Below are 16,957 nucleotides of genomic sequence, written 5' to 3' on the forward strand. Positions count from 1 at the left end.
ATTGAAGAGGAATCCGTGGGTGTCTGCAGTTCTTGCAGTCTGTTTACTCCACGTTCGGCTTCTCCTTTCAACTAAATCTGTCAACACGGCCGGAGAACTTCTTAGGCGAGCTCGAGTTATGGGACGAGGCTGAAAAGGTAGGTGGGACGGAGCACTGACTCTGGGGAATGCCAGCGTGGCCGCAGTCACCTGGTGCGAAGGGCGGCGCCCTGCCGTGGGGTTGGACGTGGGAAGCTGTGGAACAAACACGCCAGCTGTAGAACGCAGTTACCCAGCTGTCCCGTCACGGTGATGACAGCAACACCGTACGTGCGTTTCACACTTCACAGTTCATAGCAAGGTCTACTCTTTCCAGTGCCAATCACTTATAACCGCTGTCATTGTTTGTTTTAAATATATTTGTATTGATTTCAGAAAGGAAGGAAGAGAGAGAGAGAAACATCAATGATAAGAGAGAATTATTGATCAGCTGCCTCCTGCATGTCCTCTACCGGGCATGTGCTCTTGACCGGAATCGAACCTGGGACCCATCAGTTCGCAGGCCAATGTTCTATCCATTGAGCCAAACCAGCTAAGGCTGGGTTTTTTTGTTCTTTTTGAATTTAGTTTTTTTCATATATATACATATATATATATATTTTATTGATTTCAGGGAGAGGAAGGGCGAGAGAGAAACATCAATGAGGAGAGAGAATCATTGACTGGCTGCCTCCTGCACGCCCCGTACTGGGGATTGAGCACGCAACCAGGCACGTGCCCCAACCAGGAGTAGAACCGCGACCTCCTGTTTCATAGGTCGATGTCATGCCAGCCAGGCACGTTCTCATCTTTCTCTTTTCTTTTCTTAACAGCAACTGCAGAAGAGCTTGATGGAATTTGGAAAACCATGGAAGCTGAACCCAGGAGATGGAGCATTTTATGGCCCTAAAGTAAGTGGACCCTGTGCTTCAATAAAGAGGACGGTGGAAAAGAGAAATAGAAACCGTGTCTAAGCAAACCTCACCTGCTTTGCAGATTGACATCAGCATCAAGGACGCCCTGGGCAGGTCCCATCAGTGTGCGACCATCCAGCTGGACTTCCAGCTCCCGCGGAGGTTTCATCTCACCTATGTCAGGTGAGTGGTTGGACGTGGGGAACAGTGCAGGCGACATCCTCGTCACGGGGCGCTGTGAGCGTCGAGAGCTCTTTATAGAGTCTAGGGGTAAGCCCTTGGATGTGTATGTGATTTGCTAGTATTTTCTCCTAAGCTGTCGCTTCTTTTTTTTTAAGTATATATACATACATATGTGTGTGTGTGTGTGTGTGTGTGTGTGTGTGTGTGTGTGTGTGTGTGTTGATTTCAGAGAGGAAGGGAGAGGGAGAGAAACATCCATGATGAGAGAGAATTATGGTGGATCGGCTGCCTCCTCTACGCCCCACACTGGGGAATCAAGCCCGCAACCTGGGCATGTGCCCTGATTGGGAATCAAACCATGACCTCCTGGTTCAAAGATGGATACTCAACCACTGAGCCACCCTGGCCAGGCTGTAGCTTCTTCTTCTTTTTTTAATAGTGCCTTCACTTTCCCTTTCATTTTAAGTTTTGTATTTCACTGATGTCTAAGTCATAGATTTTTTCTCTTACGGATCATGTTTTTGGCATCATGTCTGCACACTTTTTGCCTAAGCACAGGCAATGAAGATGTCCCCTACGTTTTATCTTTAAGTTTTCTAGTATTGAGTTTCACACATACGTCTAAGATCCATTTGGAGTCCAATTTTTGTCTGAGATGTGAAAGTTTAGGTCAGAGTTCATTGGTTACATCTGGATGTCTAATTATTCTAGCACCATTGGTTGTAGAGAGCATCCTTTCTGCATTGACTTGCTGTTGTACTTTTATCAAAAATCAGTCAGGCCCAGCCGGTGTAGCTCAGTGGTTGCACATCGACCTGTGAACCAGGAGGTCATGGTTATATTCCCAGTCAGAGCACATGCCTGGGTTGTGGGCCCCACCCCCTGTAGGGGGCGTGCAGGAGGCAGCCGATCAATGATTCTCATCATTGATGTTTCTCTCTCTCTCTCTCACTTCTTCTCTAACATCAACAAAAAGTGTATTTTAAAAAAAAGAAAACCCTGAAATGTGTCATTTTCCTTTTTAGTAAGGACGGGGATGACAAGAAGAGCCCTGTGATCATTCATCGAGCCATTCTGGGTTCAGTGGAGAGAATGATAGCCATCCTGTCGGAAAACTACGGGGGGAAGTGGTAAGTGACGTGGAAAAGGAAACGTGTCTGTTATTCCTTAGAAGTCACATCTGAGAGATCAAACGAACATGAAAAAAACTGGTGGCTCCTGCCTTATCATTAGCCAGCATGCACACGGCAAGTAAAAAATTCCCTTTCCCGCTGCCGAGTCAGAAAGTAAAGGCCGAGCAACATGAAACTGTCTGATTTGCCTTCCAGGGAACTCAGTAGACTTATAGAGTCATGTTCTCACCATTTCAAGCCTTTGAAAGTTGGAACCTGGGAATCACAAGGCCCACACTCCCAGGGGGGTACCCCCTCCTGCCGCTGCCATCCCTCCTTCCACCCGTGGTGTTTGCCTCGTGGGGCGCCCTGTGACCACTGACTTTGGAGGAAACCCTGCAGCACAAATGGCCCTGAGCAATACGTTGGCACAGACCAAAGAGAACTGCTCCCCAAGCCCAGCCCGCTTAGGGGCGAAGTGGGGAAGGAAAATGCCCTCAAGTGCGGGGTGTAATATATATATATATATTTTTAAATTGATTTCAGAGAGGACGGGGAGGGAGGGAGAGAGAGAAACATCAGTGATGAGCCCTAGCCGGTTTGGCTCAGTGGGTACAGCATTGGCTTGCAAACTGAAGGATCCCAGTTTCCATTCCAGTCAAAGGCACATGCTCGGGTTGCGGGCTCGATCCCCAGTAGGGGGCGTGCAGGAGGCAGCAGATCAATGATTCTCTCTCATCATTGATGTTTCTCTCTCTCGCTCCCTCTCCCTTTCTCTCTGAAATCAAATATTTTTAAAAAACTATTGAATGAGAAAGCTCACAAAAAAATCTTTGGTTATTTCAAATGGTCATTCTGAAAATACCTATTTTTTCTATTTCTCAGGCCTTTCTGGCTGTCTCCGCGTCAGGTGATGGTCATCCCTGTGGGGCCGACTTGTGACAAGTATGCACTTCAGGTAAAATCAGACGCATTTAATGACAAACCTCCTTGTCACCTACTGTCCAATCTAAGTGCACAGCAAAGTGCAGAACAATCTTGGCATCTAGTGTGAGAAGGTTTTTTACCTGAAACGTATTCATGCCTGAAAATACTGCATAACTAATGCATTCACTGCCAACCCATGTTTTCAGCCATTGGGAGTAATGCCTATGTACTGTATCAGAACTATTTTATTTCTGGATGTTTTTGAGAAATTGCTGTTTTAAAACATCTCATATTTGTTATTCTTTTCCATGTGGCTCTATTAGGACAGAATATTTATATTATCTATTGCTGTGTAACAAATTACCCCAAAATTTAGCAGCTTAAAACAATAAACACTTCTTTTTTGTTGTTGTTTAATATATTTTTATAGATTTCAGAGAGGAAGGGGAAGGGAGAGAGAGATAGTAACATTAATGATGAGGGAGAATCACTGATAGGCTGCCTCCTGCACGCTTCCTACTGGGGGTCTAGCCCACAACCTGAGCATGTGCCCTTGACCGGAATCAAACCTGGGACCCTTCAGTCCACAGGCCGATGCAGTAATAGAGCGTTTTCTATTCTTGCAGGTGTCCAGCACATTTTTTGAAGAAGGATTCATGGCCGACGTCGATTTAGATCATAGTTGTACACTCAATAAGAAAATCCGAAACGCACAGCTGGCTCAGTATAATTTTATTTTGGGTAATTTAAAGTTGCATCTGCTCTCCTAAATGCTTGTTTTTTTGCACTTTAATTCCAGAAGCACTTTAATTCCATACTGAAGAAAAACTCAAGACACCGGTCATGTGTCTTGGGGATGGGAGAGGCCCCCAGGCATCCTGCGTGCTCATGTGGCAATTTTTTGCACTTTAATGCCAGAAGCACTTTAATTCCATACTGAAGAAAAACTCAAGACACCGGTCATGTGACTGCTCGCTCAGTCTTTTGTAAATTGTTGATTTACAATGTTATTTCCCTTTCTTTTCTATAGTGGTTGGAGAAAAGGAAAAAGCAAACAATGCTGTCAACATTCGAACAAGGGACAACAGAATTCATGGAGAGATATCACTCGCTTCTGCCATCGATAAATTGAAGAATCTCAAGAAATCGCGTACACTAAATGCTGAGGAAGAATTCTGAAGTCCTTCTTTGCTCTCCCTTCTGTGTTTTGACCCCCCCCCCAAAAAAAATGCATTTTTCTTAATTAAAGTTAGTACTTCTGAGAACTTTGGGCCCACTGATGGTTCCTCTGCCGGGGACAGTGGAAGAGGAGGCAATGAATGAGCAGCCGATATGTATGAAGTTTAATTCACTAATGTGTCTGAGAACAAGCTTGGGGAAATTTTTAATTTCCCAAATGTCTTGAGAGACTTATATGGGAAAATGTTATTCATTGAAAAAAAAAGGGAAATACCAGGAAATGAGGATTATGAAGTGTTATTGCTAAGATTTGTGATTTTCAAAATATAGGTTTTAAATAAAAGTCTGCAACCTCTTTAGAATATGGCAGAACATTTTCTAGTAACAGTATGTTCTCATCTGTTTTAACTAACCAACAACCACAAGAGAAGCTAACACTGAACATTGGGTTATTGACAAAGGACTCGGGTTCAGTATTGTGGAATCTACTGTTTGCCACATGAGCACGCAGGATGCCTGGGGGCCTCTCCCATCCCCAAGGCTGGCCTCCAGGGAGGGACCCAGGCTTTGGACCCTCATCTTACATCCAGGGCTCCTGTCCGGGGGCCTGGGGGCCTGGAATCCTGCTGACTTAACGTCCGGCCTCTCCCAGTCTTAGAGGAACATCTGGACATAACAAGTGTCTTGAACCCATGGCAGCTGTGGAGATGCCAACTGGGTACAGGCTGGGCCAGCCCCAGGATCGCGGGGCCACCTGGCCCACCCGAGAGCCTCAGTCGCTTCCCATACAGTTTGGGACACAGTTTCTTCATCTGCAAACAAGGCCTTTTTAGTATGAAAGGCAATGGAATGTCATCAAAACTGTCGCACAGTACCTAGCCACATATATCCATCCAGCCACATATGAGTGGTGCCACCTCCCCAACGAGCCCGCCTCTGCTTTGCCATTAGGTGTGCATTTCGGTCCCGGTGACCTTTCCTGGTCTCTAGAGGGGCGAGCGCCTCGTCCTCGGGCATAGGAGGCGCCTGGAAACCAAGGCAACCAGGCAGCGTCGCAGCTGCCAGAGCCACCATGCGCCTGCGCCCTGGATGCCTTTGGGGCGAGGGGGCGGGGCCGATACGCTCCCGGCTCCTCCCTTTCCGGCGCGCAGGACGACGCCCCGCCCCGCAGCCGACCTCCAGCCCGCGCCCCGGAAGTGCGTCACGCCGGCAAGATGGCGGCTGCGGCGGGCCGGCCGGGGGTCCTGGGCCGCCTCTGCCGTGTGCTGCTCTTCCTCTCACAGTTTTATATCTTGTCGGGCGGTGGTGAGTTCAAGGCGGGAGCCACATCGGGTCTGGGTCTGGCTGGGTGGCCCGGGGGACCCCCGAGACCCACGGGAAGAGGGCGGAGGGGTGGCGGGGCGCTGCGGCCCAAGGCTGGCCGCCGGTCGGGGGACGCCCCTCGGCGCGGGGACACCTGGGCCGCAAGTTCCCCTACGGGCGGGAGACGGAGGGCTGGGGGCCGGGGTCCCCGACTCCGCGCTTTGCTCCCCAGTTGCCCACGGGCCTCGATGGGCGTGGACCCTATTGGCGTCTTATTCTTCCGCTTTCCGGGCATTTGAGTTTGAGGTCTTTCACGAGCAAGTCACTGCGTGGCGGGGACCCCGCCTTTAACCTCCCGCGGGGGTTTCCCGTCCCGGGGTAACCGGTGTCTCTGATCGTAGGATCCTTAAACCTAGAGCACTCGCAGCCGCGGGCTCGGGCGGTGCGGGATCCGGGCGCCACGCGCACGTTCACAGTGGTTCCCAGGGCGGCAGGTACTAGGCGTCTTACGTTCTGGTAAATGTGTGCACTTCTCTCTGCTGGGTTCTCCCTCGCTTTTTTTTTTTTTTTTTTGGATGACATGTCTTTTAGTGGATGAAATCACTTTCCTTCCCACCCACCCCCTTTTTTATTATCGATTTCAGAGAGAGGAAGGGAGAGGGAGAGAGAGAGAGAGACATCAATGATGAGAGAGAATCACCAATCGGCTGCCTCCTGCACGCCCCCTACTGGGGATCGAGCCCGCAACCCCGGCAGGCGCCCTTTCTAACCGTGTCCTCCTGGTTCCCAGGTCGATCCTCAACCACTGAGCCACCCCGGCCGGGCTAAATGCTTTTTTTCCCTAAGCTGTTGAGCTGTTCATCGGGCCCCAGAGCCGGCTGGGGGCAGAGCCCTGCTGTGGCTGCATGTCTCTCGGGCCCCAGCTCTGCTTTTTCCATGCCAGCCTTGTCTCTCCTTGCTCCCCATCATGCCCCCTGACCTTGGGAAATGGTGTGTCTGTCTGTTCAGACCGTGTCCTGAGAGAATGACCTTGTCTCCCCGGCCCCTTGCAGAAAGCACCGACATCCCGCCCTACGTGATGAAGTGTCCCAGCAATGGCTTGTGCAGCAGGCTCCCTGCCGACTGCGTGGAGTGCAGGACCAACTTCTCCTGTGTCTACGGGAAGCCCGTCACCTTCGACTGCACAGTCAAGCCTTCCGTTACCTGTGTGGTAAGTGCCGCCACCGGCTTGTTCTAGGTGAACTCGCTGTAAACCTGGAGCTCTCAGGAGCGTTTAGACTGGAGGACGGGAAAGATTCTGAAAGAACGTGCTCTGCGTTTTATAAGTAATATTTTAGGGTGAAAGCCAGCTTGATCCAGAGACTGGAGCTTCCAAGGGAGGTTTGGTTACAAGGGTTCAGGAGGCAGTTTTTTTAAATATATGTATGTTTTTTATTGATTTCAGATAGGAAGGGAGAGGGAGAGAGAGAGCGAGAAATATCAGTGATGCAAGAGAATCGTGGATCGGCTGCCTCCTGCACGCCCCCCACTGGGGATCGAGCCCACAACCCAGGCATGTGCCCTGACCGGGAATTGAACTGTGACCTCCTGGTTCATAGGTTGAAGCTCAACCATTGAGCCACGCCATCTGGTCTATTTGAAGGCTTTTAAACTTATGTGTGTGATGGGTCTGGCACAGCGTAGGTACTTAGTGAAAAGGGAAAACTTTGCTGTGGAAGGGGAACCTTTCCAGAATTCACTTCCTTTGTTGTTTGTTTCATCTTCTTTGACTTTATCTCCCAAAACTGACTACTTAGTGAGACATACACTTATTAACTAATTTAAAAAACAGTTGCTGCCTGGCCGACAAACCTATGAACCAGGAGGTCATGGTTTGATTCCCTGTCAGGGCACATGCCCGGGTTGTGGGCTCCATCCCCAGTGGAGGGCGTGCAGGAGGCAGCCGATCAGTAAATCTCTCTCATCATGGATCTTTCTTTTTTTTTTTTTTTCTTAAATATTTTATTGATTTTTTACAGAGAGGAAGGGAGAGGGACAGAGAGTTAGAAACATCGATGAGAGAGAAACATCGATCAGCTGCCTCCTGCACACTCCCTACTGGGGATGTGCCCACAACCAAGGTACATGCCCTTGACTGGAATCGAACCTGGGACCCTTGAGTCTGCAGGCCGATGCTCTATCCACTGAGCCAAACCAGTTAGGGCTCATCATGGATCTTTCTATCTCTCCCACTTCCTCTCTGAAATCAATAATAAAAATATATTTAAAAACAAAAATCAGTTGCTAAGAAATGTGTCTTATAAACGCACCACTATAAATACGCAGATATTTACAGTAGTACTCTGTACAAAAGAGCAGTTTCGCATAGATGAAAAAAATTAATAAATACGATAACTTCCAAAGGAGATTGCGTAACCATTTAAAGGTGGTTTTGAGAAGTACATATGATAATGTAATGTCAAGTGCAGGTAAGAAAGGCTACAAAATGCATTCAGTGTAAGTCCGTTTCTATGAATCTGTATTACAGAAGGAAAAAGTGAAAAAAAAAGTTAAGATAGAGTCTCTCTGGAGAGCTTACAGGGTTTTCCCCCCAGTAATTTCCAAATGTACAACTTAAAAAGAACACGTGCTGTGTAAGCGTAAAAGGGATGGCCTAATCTCCCCGCCCTGAAATAACCTTAGTGATTTTGATGTGCCTTTCTCTAGATGTTTTTCCTATATATTTATGGGTGTATGTTTTTATGATCATAGGATCATACCATATTTATTTGCTTTGGATACATAATGGTTTGTATCCAGATATTTTCTTGCCGCTTCCTGCCAGATCATGAAGTATTTGGCACGCTCTGTGCCATATGACTGTGTAGTTTTGTGGACATATTGATAAGCTGCTCTGTGATGACTGATGAGCTCCGTGTCCTTCGCCACGCAGGATCAGGACTTCAGATCGCAAAAGCACTTCGTCATCAACATGACTTGCCGGTTTTGCTGGCAGCTCCCGGAAACCGACTACGAGTGCTCCAACTCCACCAGCTGCATGACGGTGTCCTGTCCTCGGCAGCGCTACACCGCCAACTGCACGGTGCGGGACCACGTGCATTGCCTGGGTGAGCCGGGTCCGCGGGCCTGGGGAGCAAGCTGCTTTTCTATAAGCTGAGTGTAGAACTTTAGTCAGACATTTGAGAATCCAGGTTAAATTATTTCACCAGGAACATTTATCAGCACTTTGGAGTTATGCCAGGCTTCATTAATACGAAAATGAACTATAAAAATCCAGAACATTTGCAAGGCTCTTATCTTTTAAAATGGAGCAATAAAACAAGACAAAATCCATAAGGTATGAAGTCTAATGCTGTCATTGAATCGTTTATTAATTTTTAGAGAGAGAGGAAAGGAGAGAGAGAGAAACATTGATGTGAGACCATAACATTGATCTGCTGCCTCCTGCACGCTTCCTACTGGGCATGTGCCCTGACGGGAATTGGATCGTGACCTCCTGGTTCATAGGTTGACGCTCAACCACTGAGCCACGCTGGCTGGGCCTGACTTAACATTTAAATTTTAAATCTGCGCTTCGGGATGATCAGGTCTGTCTTCTTACCATTCACTGTAGTGGGCGTTATTGTAAGGAGGCTGAGTTTTTAGATTTTTAGTTACAAGGCCACTCGTTCAGTTAAGTCTCTGTGTAAGGGTATGTTTAGACCCATGTGTCTAAATAGAGAGCTTTCTTTTTCCTTAAAGGTAACCGGACGTTTCCCAAGATGCTGTATTGCAACTGGACCGGCGGCTACAAGTGGTCCACGGCCCTGGCCCTGAGGTGAGCTGTGTCACCAGTAAGCTAGAGGGCCGTTGGGAATTTGTTGGGGTCCGTGGAATCTTCCAGACACTGAGCTCCAACCAGCTCCTCCTTCAGACCTGAGGAAGCAGCTGTGGGAAATGCTTGGGTCAGAACCGGCCCTTTATGGAGTGGAATGTTACCTGTCTCCCAGGAAGCCCGCACATGACTTAGATCTTAGCACGGGAAGGAATCTTGAGTCATTTGTTCCTAACACTATTGTTAGTGATTTCAGAGAGGAAGGAAGGAGAGGGAGAGAGAAACATCAATGATGAGGGAGAGGAACATCATGGATCGGCTGCCTCCTGCACACCCCCTACTGGGGATGGAGCCCACAGCCCAGGCATGTGCCCTGACCAGAGATTGAACTTCGACCTCCTGGTTCACAGGTCGATGCTTAACCTGTGGGCCACGCCGCTGGGCCCTAACACTAATGTTTAGAGATGAGTGACTGGAACAGCTGGACCCGGGGCAGCAGGGGCGGTGGGCTGTTTGCCTTCCAGTGCCAACCCCTGACTCGTGCTCGCACTTTGTTCTAGGGATGTGCCATTTTCCAGAATAAAATGCAAGGAGGGCATTACTTTTCTTTAAAGAGAAACCCTAGGTTTCAGTCCAGCTAAAGGTCGTATGTTTACTGTGGACATTTTAACAGTCTGTGGCCCATGATTACAGCTGGCCTTTGAACGACACAGGGTAGGGTGTCAGCCCCCGCACGGTCAAAAATCCGAGTCTAACTGAAAGCCAGCCCCTCACATACGCTGATCCCACCCCGGATCGGAGATGGAAAATATTGGTGTTGCAAAGTGTGTGCTAGTCCTTGTGATCCCCCAGAGGGTTGGGGTCCTGAGGTCCTTCCCAGGTGTGACCTCGCGGGGTCATGGCGCTAACCCGGCCGGGCGGTGGGGGGACGGCTGGTGGACCCGGTCCTGTTTGGTGTTCCAGCATCACCCTCGGCGGCTTCGGCGCGGACCGGTTCTACCTCGGCCAGTGGCGGGAAGGCCTCGGCAAGCTCTTCAGCTTCGGCGGCCTGGGGATCTGGACGCTGATCGACGTGCTGCTGATCGGCGTCGGCTACGTGGGGCCGGCAGACGGCTCTCTGTACATTTAGCGGCGATCGTGCTTCAGGGGGAGCGGCGCCTGGAAGGCCTCGGCCCGGAGGAAGTGATGTCGCGAGTGCGCATTAGTATGTGTTTAATGTACAGCATCTGTACTTGGCCTGCCTTGATGAAGGTAAAATTACAAAAGAAAAAAACACTGCACCGTGCTTCTCCGGAATTCGGTTTCATTTGCCTGAGATGTATTTTTTTCTGTGAAAAAACTGGGACTCGATTAACCTGGAGGAACGAACTCTGCAGTGACTGGAAATCGGTTTCGTTCCCGTGACTTCGTTTTCTGTTGCTTAAGTCGAAGTGCATCGCTCGGATCTCGGCCAGGACGGGATGGGCCTGCAGGAGCCTTTCAGCTGTGACGCGGGAAGTGGGCGGTTTATTCTTTAGCCCAATAACAGACCACCCGCACTTCAGTGCTCCGTGAGTTTTGCGATGTCGTGTGTATGTCCGGTCTTCGTCTGTGACTGTTTAACGTGAACTAGAGCTTTCATGTCTGGTGGCTGTGGTTTGAACTTGATTAGTAATGTAAAAGGTTTGAGAGGACTGAAGAATTAATAAAGTTATAACTGGCTCTAAGAAGCATTGGAGACTGTTTTCTGTATTAATAGATTATCTTGAGTAATCGTAGCAGCTGTTACCATTAAGAGGTATAATGTGCCCCAGCCGGTTTGGCCTGGGGACTGAAGGGTCCTGGCTTCCATTCCGGTCAAGGGCACGTACCTCAGTTGCAGGCTCGATCCCCGGGACACAACCAGTTGATGTGTCCTCTCACATGGATGTTTCTCTCTCTGTCTCTCCCCCTTCCTTTCCACTCTCTCTCAAAATAATGGAAAAATGCCCTCAGGTGAAAATTAACAAAAAAAAAGGTGAAATGTGGTTTTTTCAGGGCATTGCTCCATTCCAACAATTGACCCTTGCACAGTACGGAGTGAGGGCGCCAATCCAGAGCGGTCGAATGTCCGAGTGTGAGTTAAGTCAGCCCTGCAGATACGGGGGTTCCCAACTGTGGATGGAAAATACAGTTGACCCTCGAGCAACACGAGTGTGAGCTGTGTGGGTCCACCTAACGTCTGCATGGCGGGGACCGCACAGTCCGGGCCCTTGTTCACTGTATTCACAGCTGGCTGGGTCGTTGGCGTACCGTGGAGTGTTCAGTGTGTTTTAGCACCACGAGTGTTTTTGAGTCCACAGATCCTTTATTGGAAAGAAAAGCAATTTAAAAAAAATTTTTTTAATTGATTTCCAGAGAGAGAGGAAAGGAGAGGGAGAGGAATTTCGATGTGAGAGCAAAACTTCAATCGGCTGCCTCCTGCACGCCCCCCACTGGGGATTGAGCCACAACCGACCGGGAGTCGAACCGGCGTCCTTTCAGTGCACGGGACACCGCCCCACTGACTGAGCTACACCGGCCCAGGCTGGAAAAGCAGTTACTAACCCAACGTGGGCTTACAAAGGTCTCTTACGAAACGCTCCAACTCGGCGTTTTCCTTTCGAATTGGGCATCCGAACAGGCAGAGGGTTAACCAGCCCGTCAGGCTGGGAAGCTGTGGAGTAATTTGGGAGAATATCTCCAAAAATCTCGTGGGATTTTCTTCACCAGGTTACTCATCGCCGTTTACCTGAAAGGGGACTGGTTCCCTCTGGGGATACCTGGCCCGATCGGCTCAGGTGTCTTGGTGTCGCCGAGCCGCAGTTCCAGCTCCGGCCACTAGGTGGCGCATCCCCATTACATTTGCTCTCTTGGATCAGCCCCACAACACAGACCTGCTGGCCGGAGCTCTGAGTCCTGACTCCCAGCTCCCTGGGGCTCTGAGATGGGGGTGTCCCTGTCCCCCTGAACCCCGACTCCAGCCCGCTCTCCCCTCCTACAGGCTCTGACTTCATCGGGTGACGGTGCAGTCGATGATGTGTCAGCTCAGCCAGAGCGTTTCAATGGCTGATGATGCTGTAACCGGGGCCATTTTGCTGTCATTGATCCCCAGGCGCCTGTGTGAATGGCTCGGGCTCCCTGTGGGTGTGAGGCTGGAAGGGGCCGTGACCTGAGCTGGTTTCATAGGGACGCGACGGTCACACTCACCGCCGAAGCCCTCCCACAGCGGCCCGTGGGGCGGCCCATCCTCAGGCAGGGAAGCCACGAGGCACCAGAGGAGCGGGGAGCGGGGTGTGGGAGGCTGTGGGTAAGGATGAAGTTGTCCCCGATAGAGGGCTCATTTGTAAGTGAGTGATGGCCGTTACCTGGAAAATGAGATTCCGGCGCCTCCCGCCAGGGCTGAATTAACGAGGTGTCACTTGGGTGAACTCACTCTTTTATCAAGATCTCCGTTATGACGTCTAATCGGAGCCCCATAGACACAGCGCCCAGGGCCCTTCATCCCGCAATTAGCACGTTCGGCTGTTTCTAGGATCCCCAGTGCTCGTGAGCCGTCACCATAGCACACAGCTCACACACATGCTCACATGCACACACACATGCTCACATTCACACACGTGCACACACTCAGCTCACACACATGCTCGCATTCACACACGTGCACTCAGCTCACACACATGTTCATATTCACACACGTGCACACACTCAGCTCACAACACACACACCTGCTCACATTCACACTCAGTCTCACACACACACACACACACACACACACACACACACAAAACTTTCCGTCAGTACCTGCTCTTATCAGCCAAACACCCCAGGAAAACTATGGCACCAGCCAGGCCTGCGGGAAGAGCACTAGGCGTCCCTGGTGGGTGGAGCCGGGAGCCGGGCCTGTCGGTAGGAATTCTTCCTGACAGTTCAGATGAAGATGCGGCCCCAAAGCAAGTGTGTGTCCGCTATGTGGTGCATGCTCCACACGGGGCGGGAAACCCTTACACGTGCAATTCCAAGTTAGGATGGGCGCTGGCCTGGCATTTATCCTGGTTCTGTCACAATCCAGCTGGGCAACTGTGAGCATCGATCGCAGTTGGTGGCTTTGAGCAGCAAGTAGCAGAATATAATGCCATCGCGTGCAATACATGAGCTGTTACCTAATCCAACAAGAAGCAGGGCGGCCTGACCGGCGTGGCTCAGTGGTTGAGCGTCGACCTATGAACCAGGAGGTCACAGTTCGATTCCCAGTCAGCGCACATGCCTGGGTTGCGGGCTCCATCCCCAGTGAGGGGGGTGCAGGAGGCAGCTGATCCATGATTCTCTCATCATGGATGTTTCTACCCCTCTCCCTTCCTCTCTGAAATTAATAAAAACATATTTTAAAAAAAAGAAAAAGAATGGGGCATCGTCTCTAGACATCTGGCCCCGTACCTGCCGCACCGCCTCCATCTCTAAGGCACAGAAACTCGAGCCCTCCGGCTCCCTCGGAACTTCCTGTGGCCGTGACGGGCCAGCACGGGGGCCTGAGGACCCGTAACGGATGAGCAATCAGTGTGATGAGCAGAAAGAACTAGGAGGTGAGCCCATCGTCGGCAAGCAGAGCCTCGCTCTCCATCCCCAGCGAGGTCCTTGGGACATCCTTCATCCGTGCCCTGGGGGCCTGGGAGATGGCCAGACGCCCCCGCGTGCGTGTGGTTAGCCAGAAGTGCCCCTTAAATTCCTCCTGCAATCCAGGGGCCGTATCTGGTTGGCTGTCTCGGTCAGCTTTAGGATATTGGTTTGGAAAAGGCTCATAAATTTTCTTTTCAATTTGGTTTCTGTGGCTTTTCTATTGCAGCGTGCCCCTGTAGACTGGCTGTGCCTGACACTCGAGTTACGGAGAGGAATGCGAGGCGGAGATGAGGCCTCCAGCCCGGCCCGCGTGGCTCAGTGGTTGAGGGTGGACCTATGAACCAAGAGGTCAGGGTTCGATTCCCGGTCAGGGCACATGCCCGGGTTGCAGGCTCCATCCTCAGTGTGGGGCATGCAGGAGGCAGCCAATCCGTGATTCTCTCTCATCATTGATGTTTCTCTCTCTCTCCCTCTCCCTTCTTCTCCATTCTTTTTGGGGTCCATTGTGGTCTTAGAGGTGGGCATCCACATGGGAGGGTAATGACCCCCAAGGAACCCCATATGTTGGTGCAGTAAATGTGCGGTTGGCAGTTCCTGCTTGGGGACCGGAGTCTCTGTAGACTTGAAGTCCAGGTTCCCATGGGTTCTAAATGGGCTTTTATAGCCGAGACCGGGCCCACGGCTCTTTTCGGAGGCCGCGTCCGGCCATTCGCAGCTGTGAGCAAACACCCAAACCTCAGCTCCCACCGAGCACCAAAGGCTCCCCGCCCGGAGGCCGGCCCAGCAGCGTCGGTCGAGCTGCTCCCAACGGGGAGTATGTGACACCCATAAATCACTGCTTTCCGGGGAGGGAGGGACAGGTGAGCCACGGGAAGGGTTTTTTCGGGGAAGAGGAACAGTCCTCGGCTGATGCCTCCAGAAGTTTCCAAGGATGGCCCGCCTCCTCCCCGCAGGAAGTGCCCTGCGCTTTTCCTCGCTTCCCTGCCAACTCTCCTTCCTCTTCACTGGAACGAAGGGGGCTCGCTGCGTCCCTCACTCGCCCTCGTCTCCGCGACGTTTTTTCCATATTGTGATTTGCAGACTGGCTCTCCCCGCTGATGACTTTCTTTCTTTTTTTTTTTTTTTTTTAGAGAAAGAGTGGAAGAGGCTGAGAGAGAGAGAAACATCCACGATGAGAGAGAATCATGGATCAGCTGCCTCCTGCCCGCCCCACACTGGGGATCGAGCCCGCAACCCGGGCATGTGCCCTGACCGGGAATCGAACCGCGACCTCCTGGCTCCTAGGTTGACGCTCACCACTGAGCCACCCCGGCCGGGCTGGACGCCCCTTCTTTCATCCTCGGCTCCTCCGAAGTGCACTCACCTCGGGACCATTGTCCCACCACCACGGCCCCTGTGCCGGTCCCTGTGGTCACTGCCTCGTGTCTGGATCACCTCGGACCCTCCAGTGGCCTCCCGTGTCCAACGTGTCCCTGCAATCTTGTCCAGCTCACACACAGACCCTGACACAGAGGCTCACGTGTCCCTGTGCTCTGCCAAGTCCCTCCCCCCCCCCCAGCTCCCTGGCTCCCACTGAGACAGGGCCACAGCCCCGAGGGTGACAGGCCCGCGTGACCCACCCTACCCCCCAGGGGCGTCATCCCCCCTGGCCCTGCTCCCCACGTGGCTACCTCCAGCCCCAGGGCCCGCTGCCCCCTCCAGGGCTTCCGACTTCATTTCCTGAGTCTCTCACATGTCACCAGGGCGGAGGGCCCCACCCTCCCCGCCAGCCCATGTAATTGCTGCCTCCCGGGGCCCCTCTGTCCTCTTTCCTACGGCAGCTTCCTCTCCATCACGTCTCCGTGTGTGTGTGTTTGCACGCTCCCATTTCATTAAACACCCTGTTTACGTCTGCCTCCCCGTGAGAGCCAAACAGAATGTCCACCCGAGAGAACAGGGCGTGGGTCTGTGTCGCTCCCGCCTGCGTCCCCGGGGCCCAGTTCCCGGCCACCACAGCGCTGCCGAGCGAGGGAGCAGGGGGCTCAGAGCGGCTGCCCCACGCCCAGCCCGGTACCGCGTCCCAGGACGGATCCACGGGAGGGAAAAGGTGCCCCATGGGCGGAGCTGCCGAGTCACACGCAAAACTGTCCGCAGGTAACAGGCAGGCCAGCCAGCACCCGAGAGACCCGACCAAGTGACGATGGCCCCTACGCCCGTCCACAGGTAACGGCGCCAAAGGCTCTGCGTCCAAAGAGGCCCTTGGAGCCCGGCTGGGGCCCGGCCAGTGTGGCTCAGTGGTTGAGGGTCAACCTATAAACCAGGAGGTCACGGTTCGATCCCCAGTCAGGGCACATGCCCAGGTTGCGGGCTCGATCCCCGGTGTGGAGCGTGCAGGAGGCAGCCGATCCGTGATTCTCTCTCATCATGGATGTTGCTCTCTCTCTCCCTCTCCCTTCCTCTCTGAAATCAATAAAATATATTTTAAGAAAATTTTAAAAAGAAGTGAAAGGAATAAATGGGCCGTAATGAGTGCAGGACGGAGGTGCAGGCAGATAGGGGCGCTCTGCCCGCCCCGGACGCAGCCAGGAGCGAGCAGGTGCAGGCTGGGGGTGACTCCCACGCGTCCCTCCAAACCTCAGTTCCCACGAACGCCTTCTTGCTGCCTGGGGGTCTCCTTCTCCTCTGCCCGGAGCCAAACACCAGCGTCCCCCAAAGCTCGTCCCTCCTGGCCTCGCGGGCCACGGGGCCACAGCGGCTCCCGCGCCAGGACCACGGACAGCGCAGCGTCCACTTGCCCTGCCCGCAGTAGGCGCTGTGTGGCCACCAAGCAAGGATGTGTGATGGACAAGGGGGGGGGCTCTCTTGACCTGGAATGTGACCCCGTTTTCCATTCGCGATCCCCGAACCTGGCGGGA

The 16,957-nt window shown here is 52.0% G+C and overlaps 2 protein-coding genes across 4 annotated transcripts in view; both read left to right on the forward strand.

Annotated features, from left to right (window-relative positions):
- LOC102423660 (probable threonine--tRNA ligase 2, cytoplasmic) overlaps positions 1-4,695 on the forward strand; it is an 18,750-nt gene extending 14,055 nt beyond the window's left edge. Inside the window, 7 exon segments of the mRNA XM_023746864.1 lie at positions 8-137; positions 852-929; positions 1,015-1,115; positions 2,141-2,245; positions 3,113-3,185; positions 3,781-3,895; positions 4,185-4,695. Coding sequence (XP_023602632.1) covers positions 8-137; positions 852-929; positions 1,015-1,115; positions 2,141-2,245; positions 3,113-3,185; positions 3,781-3,895; positions 4,185-4,333 — 751 coding nt within the window. The 3' untranslated portion in view covers positions 4,334-4,695.
- Positions 4,696-5,527: 832 nt separating this feature from the next.
- Positions 5,528-11,158, forward strand: TM2D3 (TM2 domain containing 3). 3 transcript variants are annotated; one of them, XM_006105999.3, is made up of 6 exons: positions 5,528-5,638; positions 6,037-6,129; positions 6,688-6,845; positions 8,568-8,742; positions 9,377-9,452; positions 10,413-11,158. In XM_006105999.3, the coding sequence occupies exons 1-6, from the start codon at positions 5,548-5,550 to the stop codon at positions 10,576-10,578; spliced, it is 759 nt and encodes a 252-aa protein (XP_006106061.1). In that variant the 5' UTR covers positions 5,528-5,547; the 3' UTR covers positions 10,579-11,158. The 3 variants fall into 3 exon arrangements, with proteins under 3 accessions (XP_006106061.1, XP_023602633.1, XP_006106063.1); XM_023746865.1 differs by having other exon boundaries at positions 6,052-6,129; XM_006106001.3 differs by lacking the exon at positions 6,037-6,129.
- The last annotated feature ends 5,799 nt before the right edge of the window (positions 11,159-16,957 follow it).

This window comes from Myotis lucifugus, unplaced genomic scaffold, assembly GCF_000147115.1.
Source record: "Myotis lucifugus unplaced genomic scaffold, Myoluc2.0 scaffold_747, whole genome shotgun sequence".
NCBI lineage: Eukaryota > Metazoa > Chordata > Mammalia > Chiroptera > Vespertilionidae > Myotis > Myotis lucifugus.

Coding starts and splice junctions, on each gene's coding strand:
- TM2D3 (XM_006105999.3), top strand. CDS start 5,548: ATGGCGGCTGCGGCGGGCCGGCCGGGGGTCCTGGGCCGCCTCTGCCGT. Junction 5,639..6,036: donor TTATATCTTGTCGGGCGGTG/GTGAGTTCAAGG, acceptor CTCTGATCGTAG/GATCCTTAAACCTAGAGCAC. Junction 9,453..10,412: donor TCCACGGCCCTGGCCCTGAG/GTGAGCTGTGTC, acceptor TTGGTGTTCCAG/CATCACCCTCGGCGGCTTCG.